This window comes from Macrotis lagotis, chromosome 4 (assembly GCF_037893015.1).
Source record: "Macrotis lagotis isolate mMagLag1 chromosome 4, bilby.v1.9.chrom.fasta, whole genome shotgun sequence".
Classification (NCBI taxonomy): domain Eukaryota; kingdom Metazoa; phylum Chordata; class Mammalia; order Peramelemorphia; family Peramelidae; genus Macrotis; species Macrotis lagotis.
In genome coordinates, this window is record NC_133661.1 from 144,554,504 (window position 1) to 144,563,597 (window position 9,094).

At 35.7% G+C, this 9,094-nt stretch overlaps 1 protein-coding gene across 1 annotated transcript in view; it reads left to right on the forward strand.

Annotated features, from left to right (window-relative positions):
- Positions 1-8,659, forward strand: part of ENTREP2 (endosomal transmembrane epsin interactor 2) — a 734,130-nt gene extending 725,471 nt beyond the window's left edge. The window contains exons 10-12 of the mRNA XM_074234255.1: positions 1,368-1,442; positions 2,785-3,104; positions 7,726-8,659. Coding sequence (XP_074090356.1) covers positions 1,368-1,442; positions 2,785-3,104; positions 7,726-7,911 — 581 coding nt within the window. The 3' untranslated portion in view covers positions 7,912-8,659. The remainder of the gene's footprint in view (positions 1-1,367; positions 1,443-2,784; positions 3,105-7,725) is intronic.
- Positions 8,660-9,094: the final 435 nt, after the last annotated feature.

Genomic DNA, 9,094 nt, shown 5'->3' on the forward strand with positions numbered 1-9,094 from the left:
GTTTTCATTTGATTGTTATACCAATGCTGTTTATATAGTTGATTTGTTGCTATTTTGTCTTTTTATATTACATATAGAATTAATAACTGAATAAAGATGAAAAAAGATCTTTTTCATAAAATACATATAAAAGGAAGACTATTTGAGGCTACTATCTCTGCTACCTTACCCGGAATGTCTGACATTTGAGTTGTAGATTATCTATACTTACTTTAGGAATTGGATAGATCTTTTAATCTGTAAATGGTGCATTAACAGAAGTAATTAATATATACTGCAAGTCACATTGTATTATCATATTTTCATCAATAAACTATAACATTTCTTAAAGTATCTAATTTGCACCTTATAATAATTTTACGTACTGGAATAATCTGATTTTGGTAAACTGAGAGTATCCATAAAGTATAGTAAAACTAGAGAATATGTGCCAAAATTCCCAAGTCTAAAGTCACCTCCCACCAAGATCTCTTTTAGCCTAACTTCTCTGAATGGTGATGAGGATCTTGTGGGGGTTATCTTTTCCCCCAATTTCCTATTAACTACCTATTCTACTAAAGAGGGCTAAGTAGAGTAGTAGTAGTAGTGCCCTAAAAGGGAGGAGGAAAGATCTCTTAATCTATCCAGAAGTTCAAAATAGCTTTGTCTTTGAAAGAGTAATAAATACTCCTCTGTCATATGGAAAATTTCTTGCTTGTTTATTTTTCTGACTCTAAGATTGAGGGGCTGAGTTGGAATCACCACAAATTTTGTAGAAATTGTTTCAAGGCAGTCAGTAAGAAAATCTGTTACCTTCTCATTTTAAGCTAAAATGCCCAATTCTTATTTTGATCAGCCCTGCTCACCACTAATACTTTGTGTTCTACAAACCTTGAATGAAATTAAGGAGAAAGAGAGTTTGATCAGACCTTGAAATGTAAGCATTATTGAGAAACATTCATGTCTATTTTTTCATCAGTCACATGACTATTAAAAAAGAGAAAATTGCCCTCACAAAGCAGTTTTCTTCTCAATTCAAAGAAGAAAAAATTTATTGTTTCTTTTGTTGAAGGAGGTACCTTGAGACTTCCTAAAGGAACACCAATGTGCCTCAAGTATTCGATAAAAAAATTCAACTAGAGATTGTATCAAAGTTTTTTGTATTGTCAAAGTAAGAAAATAACCATTAACTTGAGGTATCTAAAATGCTGAAGGGTTTTAGTGATGAGTCTTTCCTACCTGGATATATAGTGCTTGTCTTAAAGGCATTGGCCAATTGTTTCCTTCAACTTGTTTGTATCATTTACAATTCATCCCTTGGACTTGGCAGGGCTTTTCCTTCTTAAAGCATGTTTCAATATATTAATTATTATTCTCTTTGATTAAAGGAGATACCTCTTCCTACACACCTCTTCATAGCCAGCATCATGAAGCAAGAATATCTCAATCAGATTTAGAGACAGGTGAGGTACTGATTTCTAATATCATCTTTGCATGCATGTACAACTTTTCTATTATCCTGGTAAACTGAGAGTATCCATAAAGTTTCTGAGTTTTACTAGAGAATATGGGAGTAGATGTGGTATAGCTTGAGAAGGAGAGTTGTTTCATATATTGTTATTTCTTAGATAAATTCCTTTTCTCATGTCACAAGGTGTAATATTTAAATATACACAAAAACACACACACACACACACACACACACACACAAATTTCATTTCCCTTACCTTTTCTCTTAAGTAGAGTATACCAGAGAACATAATTAACTTAAACCCTTGATAAGCTTACTGAATTCAAAATGAGCCCTCCCTTTGTGAGGTATCTTCTTGCTAGAGGGATAGTGGTCATTTGTGTGCTTTCCTCCCTCATTTTTTAATCTGTTGGTTTAAGCTGAAATGCTTCAGACTAACCCATTTCTTTTTTTTTCTTTTGCTTTTCATTCCTTAACTTTTAATCTAAGAGTAGGGAAAAGGGTTATAATTTAATCCAGTACTAGCTAAGTCAATTGGTTTATCCAAGTTGACTGGAAATTAACTTAATTTACCTAGAATTCATCTTGACAGTGGGACTGAGATGTGGTTAGGGAATAGAATTTCCACTATTGTTTATTATTTGTTCTGTGGATACTTGAGTATCTCATTATTGCTTTCTTTTAAAATTACTTGCAAAACCAAGGGGATAGTGAATGTTTTTAAAATAAAAAAAAATATCCTGACAGTGATTACAAAACTAGTGCCTATACTAATTATATGAACTTATGCAATAATTATTCTGGATCTCGGTGTGTTCTGCTTGGTCAAGTTATTATCATGGATTAAATTATTTTTAAGATGTCTTCCACTTTAAGAACCTATGGTTGCCCAGTCTATATAAGACTAGAGATAGCTTGATTTGTTGTTAACAAGGAAAGGGAAAATCAATCTGCTTTTAATACCAGAGATACCCTAAAGTAAAGGGAGAATATCTTTCTAACTTCTCTTTGGTTTGAAGAGAGATCTCCCAGTCTTGGACTTTACAGCCTACTGATTTTTTTTCTTGCTTCCAGTGTCTCCTCCCTCTATGGCCTTCCACTCTACCATCTTTCAGGGGAGATTCATCTTATCTATAAATTATATTTCACATAGGGCAATAACCCATCCATATTTGATAGTGCCTGTTGAGTTTTAGTGAGTTTTAGTGAGAGAGAGATCCCAGAGGCTTCTCTGAAAACTTTCTCCCAGGCATGCTTATGTTTGGTTTTCTTTGGTTTTTACAGCTTGCTTTAGTTTTTTTTTTTCAAGTTGTATTTTTCCCCTTTATTTTTAGTTTCCATTTCTAGCTCTCATATGGCTGCTTCTGCTTATCAGGACCATTTTTTGCCAGCTGGAAAACAAAGAGATACCAGGAAAGTTGACCAACAGTTAAAGCCAAAGGCCTTACAGACCATCTCAAAAGAGCAGCCACCCTCTTTAGTGGACCTTAAGGCCTATAAAGACACAAAAATTTTGGTGGCTAAATTTTTGGAACATTCAAACTGTAATCTTCCTCCAGAAGTGCAGCATGTGGTGAACACTATCCGATCAGTCATCAAATCTGATGAACGACACATGGAAGAAGCCATCTTCAGTGCCAACATTATAGACCAGGTATGAGTGTCACAAGGTCCTGCCACAGTTGACAAACACAGTTTGTTCCTCAGACCCCAAATTCTAAACATGTGGGACAGACTTGGCAGGAAATAGCTTTAGAAAGGAGCTAAATGATCTCTGTTTGATTTAAAATTTTTCTATCCCCAGGTACCAGCTCAGTGCACTTTATTCTATTAGGTATTTAATAAATATTTATTGAATTGGCATTAACTGAATTGAATGGAAAAGGAAGATATTACATCTTGGAAAAGCAGAATCCATTTGTGTTTCTGTGACCTTTCCAAGAAATAGTATTGGCATCTAGCCTGACCTATGGATTCCTTGAATTCAATGACTGTATTTCCCAATTCTTCTCTCTCCCCCCAAACTCATCTTACACAGCCATAATGATAACAGAAATCACTAACTAGTATATACAGCTGTCTTTTTAGTTATAATCTTATTAACTAGAATACTTCATTGATTATAATTTTCACATAACTACTATATAATAATGTTCATAATGATTATTTTTGAAACACTAGAAGATCCTAAAAGCATTTCAGAATAATCTAATAAAGTCTAAATGATGTTCATTATGATTATGGTCTAATGTTGAGTGTATTCAGTGAGACTGACATAATATTAGTTATTGTATGAGGTTTATGGAATCTTATCTCATTACTTTAGAATCACCTCTTTCTAACTTTTAAAACTGACCATTATATAAGAAATATGGGAAATGGGCAAGAAGGAAAGGAAATAAACTTTTATTAAATACCTCTGTGACAGGCAATCATTTTGAGCACTTTATAAATATTATCTTATTCATTGCTGACCTTGGAAAATAGATGCTACTGTTATCTTCATTTGACAGTTGAGGAAACTGAGGCAGAGAGAGGTTAAACAACTTGCCTAGGGTGACACAGCTACTCCTGACTCCAGACTCAGTATTCTATTCCATGTACTACCTAGCTTATAGATGGGGAACCTCTAGCTCAAAGATAGATCCAACTGTGGCCATAATTCATCTATTGGAAAATTCTGCTGGTGGTGTTAAAGTTTCAGTTTAGGACTGAAACCCAGAACTTCTCCTTCCCTCTTCACCATCAAGAACTCAAGAACTTAAAGAAGCATGGAATCACAACTGATCATAGGCCAAATGATTAGTAATCTACAACATAAAAAGGGAAATTTGACTAAACTATTCATTTCAGGACTTACTCAATCACTCTCTTAACTTTTTCTCCCCCTGACTGTCTCTTCTCAGTTTCCTTCCTCACTCTTTCTGTTCCCTTCTCTGGGTCTTTCTTATAAGTGCTTTCCCCCCCAATCAATTTTTATCCCATCCTATTTCTTTTTTTCATTTTTATTTACTAAAGGCAATGGGGTTAAGTGACTTGCCCAAGTCTATTAAGTGTCTGAGATCGGATTTGGACTCAATTCCTCCTGTCTCCAGGGTCAGTGTTCTATCCACTCCCTCATCCTATTTCTTTTTGTTTGTTTGTTTGTTTTTGTTTTGTTTTTAGGGTTTTTTTGCAAGGCAAATGGGGTTAAGTGGCTTGCCCAAGGCCACACAGCTAGGTAATTATTAAGTGTCTGAGACCTAATTTGAACCCAGGTACTCCTGACTCCAGGGCCAGTGCTTTAGCCACTGCACCACCTAGCCATCCCCTCATCCTATTTCTTAATTGGGCAAAATATCAACTTGGGATCTTCTCTTAATTCATTATTCCATATGTTGAATGTGAAAGGCACATGAATTGACCATTTTATATTTCTCTCAGAAAAAAAGTTGTTTACTTTTATGTTACCTGAGACAAATGGTTCTTTTTTTTTTCAGTGTGTATGGGAAAAATAAATAGATACCTGGATTTTTTTTTAAACCACATCCCCTACCTTAGATGTCTGTAAATTGGAATAATTGGAATTAATTGGAATAAGTGATTAACTAAAGTAGCACATTCCTCTGCCCTTCTTATCAGAATTTAGCTGGTTTATCATATAGCAAGAAGATTCACATCAGCTACTAGTAAATTCATCTTTGGAAAAAACTTAAGTATTTCCATTTTTTCTTGAAACTTCTTCCCCTCTCTTTTAATTGTCCCTGTTGCTCCCTGCAACTGACTCTTCTTCCTAAAAGTTACCTTCAGCTTTCCTCCTAACTCTCTCTATGCTTAAAGACAGAGGAAAAGGTGATTGGCAGCTGTGGTGGCCTCACCTGTGCCTGACTCTTACATCCCTCTGCTAATGTTGCAGAACCACCCTCCCCCACCTTCCAACCCTGCACATTTATCTAATGAGATGTGATCTGGGCTTCTGTGCAGCTGAGAAAAAGAAGCCTTCTCATTGAGCACACTTCAAGGTTTTTCCCCCAGCAAAAGGGAAGCTAATTCCACGTTGAAGTGTTTAAGAATTCAGCAGTGACACTTCTGCTGTGAACATTTTTATTGCTTTGCTAATATTATTGGTCATTAATTCCCAAAGGTTAGGTAGCTGAAAAGAGCAAATCAAGCCTTTTGATGAAAAACCATAACTTCTTACCAGGAGAATTTATGGGCATCTCATGCAAAAAGTTTTTTTTTCAAAACCCATCCTGTGATTTTTATTGAGTGCTCTTGAAGTCCAAAGAGTCAAATGCTGTTGTAAGTGAGGTTGATAAAAGATTTTAGAGTTCTTCTAAGATCAGGAGTGTTTGGCTTGAGAAACTTGCAGACTTTTCTGTTGTACTAGAGTCTGAGCTCTGTATAACAGAAATGATGAGCCAGTTTGTTAAGGGGTTGTTCCCTCCACTTGAAGAGAGTCCACATTTGAGCTTTAAAAAAGAGCTGTAAGGTGAGCAGATTTTAAGTTACACATAATCAGCAACCACTGAGGGGATGGTGTTTGGGTTTGATCTCTGGTACACAAAATTTATTACCAACCCCAATCCCCAGTGTTCTTCTCTTCTCTCTGTTAATTTACAGGAGAATGCTTCACCCTATGTGTAGTTTGAAATATTTGGAAGGCTTTGTTGAAATACCAAGGAAAAACAATGAATTATGTAGTAATTACCAGACAATTATTATCTCATTTGGTCCTCACATCAATCCTGGGAAGTAGGTACTGTTGTTATTCATATTTTACAGAGGAGGAAACTGAGGCAGAAGAGATTGATTTCCCCAGGGTCACAAAGCTAGTAAGTGTCTGAGACTGGATTTGAATTCAGATCTTCCTTATTCCAGGCTCAGTGTTCTATTGTACTTCCTACCTGCTCCAAAAGGAATAAGGTACAGGAATAACCTGCATGTTCTCTATGCATTACAAACACGGTTCTCATATTAAATTGTCTCGAACAAATCTTTATTACATGAACTTTGCAATAATGTCAATAATATCCTACAATCAAATTTCACAGTCAAAATTTTGCTGGGCAGTCATGTAACCAATAGGCTGAGAAAGTTCACCCTGGCTAGCTCTAACCTAGTGCCTCAGATCTCTTTAAGAGCCTCTGGCATCCACAAAGGACTAATTTAAACATTTTTTTTTAGTTTTAAAGTCTTACTCTTATAGAATTAGCTGCCCTCCTTTAACAGTTATACTTAACATGTTCACATTAGGATATATTTTTCAGGCCTTTCTCCTTGTGTACCCAAGTACCCAATTTAATCAGATACTGTAAGATCCAATCTACCTAAAGTATTCAATAAAAAGAAATTAATTCTTGTTAAAGGCAACTAGGTGGCACAGTAAATAGGGTGCCAGGCAAGGAAGACTCATCTTTCTGAGATCAAATCTGGCCTTATACACTTCCTAGAATTGTGACCCTGGAAAAGTCACTTCTTGCTTGCTTCAGTTCTCTCATCTTTTAAAATGAGCTGGAGAAGGAAATGGTGACTCACTCTAGTATCTCTGCCAAGAAAGCCCCAGATGGGATCACAAAAAGATGGACACCAATGACAACAAAAATTTTCTTGTTTACTATGTGAACTATATTTTTTGTATTTCTTTTTTAAATTTATTTATTTTGAATTTTACAATTTTTCTCCTAATTTTCCTTCCCTCCCCCCCTACAGAAATCAGTCTGTTAGTCTTTACGTTGTGAACTATGTTTATTAAGTGTTTTACACTGTGAAAATGCTACTAAAGGCCCTTCAGCAATACACTTTGGGAATTATGGTTTTCCCAGAGCTTGTAAGTACCTGGACCTGGAACCATTAAGAAAGGCATATGTGACTCTGCTGTTGCTTACACTTCTGTAGCTTAGAAACCACTCATTTAACTTGTTTTACACTCAATAGAGATGCTCAATTGCCCTTGGTAGAACTAAACAACAAAGTGACTAAGACTTGCAATGAGCATTGTACTATTTCTAGCCCAAAAGACCTGCAGTGTGCAAGGGTCTGAACCATTTTCAGTTCTATTTGCATATTGCCATGGATAAAGAAAACTGAAGTTTTAATTCCCCTGTGTATATGTGTGTGTGTATTTTGTATCCTGAGTATATGTAAGTCCAATCTTTATATATAAAAATATATTATATACCTATAATATATAACAATCTTCATATTTATATAGTTAAATATGAATTTTTCAAATGTGAGATTTCTTTCTTCCATCATTTTCCTTGTTTCTCTTTCCCCATCTTTTGTATTAACAGGTCATTTCCAGTTCTCAGCAGAATGTGACTCTCTCTAGAAAACAGCTTCAAGAAGACCTCCATCTGCAAAGCTGTGGTGCCCTGAGCTCCCCCGTTGCTTTCTTGCATAGGGTTCGCCTCCCTCTTAACCTGGAAGGAAACAGTTCCCAGAGCTTTATTGATGCTTGCCGGGAGACCATAATTTGATATTGAACTAGATGGACCTAGGGAAAACTGATCCAGACCAGAACACCACATTTTGCCCTTCCAGACCTGAATAACTGCCTCAAAGAATAGTGGGTTGGGGGGAAGGCAAATGCATCTTCCAATAACATTATATTTCTTAATCACCTGAAAGAAGATAACGCACAGATTTTACTGAATGCCCAAATTAAATGTATGTTATCATGTAAAAGGCATTTTCCAAATCGATTATTTTTGCTCAGATGTGCTTGTTTAAATGTTGTTGTGAGGTTATTTCCAGGAAACCCCCTTCTAAGCCACAAGAGACCTGTTTGTACAACTTGAAAGTTGTATTTATTTAATGTACCTCACAGTGCTTTAACAATGAACAGTGTTTCAATAAAAAGTATTTCTGACTCTTGCTTCTCCAAGAAATGATTGGAGTAGAATCAGAAGATGATACACTTGTTATTTCAGAGACTCTGAAGATCATCACATTTTCAGTTTTCTGTATATGTTTAGCATGTCAGATTTATACATGAGCCTGACAAAACTTGAGAACTGAAAGGTGTATATTGTCATAGTCTTTCTCAGAATTGTCCTCAAATGTACTTAAGAATTTCAGAAATAGCAGTACCTAAGTGAAGGGTGAAGGAAGTAGATTTGGCATACCTAAAAGGTACTACATACAAAAACCACGTCACTTTCCTATAGAGTTAAACTGTGCATGTGATGTTAATGTTTTTTACAGGCATTCCCACTACAAATTCAGGGCTATGGCTCAGAATAATCCTTTAATTGGGCTTTTTTTTTCAAATATGGATTATTTGATGAGAAGATGGTTCCTCATGTATAAGCATTTACATTAATTTTCCTAATATGGTACTTAGTGAAAAAAGTACTACTAAATGAAAATCCATCTGAAAAAATCTAGTCTTGTCACTCATTGGTGTGAGAAGTACAACCAAGGCAAGCTTCAGACCTCAGATGGTCACTGAATCACACAAGTTGGATAGACCTGATATGCAAAGATTTCCTACCAACACTTGCAGAGCCACAAACTGACTATGGTCCTGTTGGAGCTGTCGATCACAATGGTTTAGAGGTAGAGTTGTTGAATGGAGTTGTCTTTCTGGCTTTCCTAATTTAATCCCAGGTAAATTTGTACTCAGGTTCTTACTGTGTCATCACAGTTAAATATAAAGCC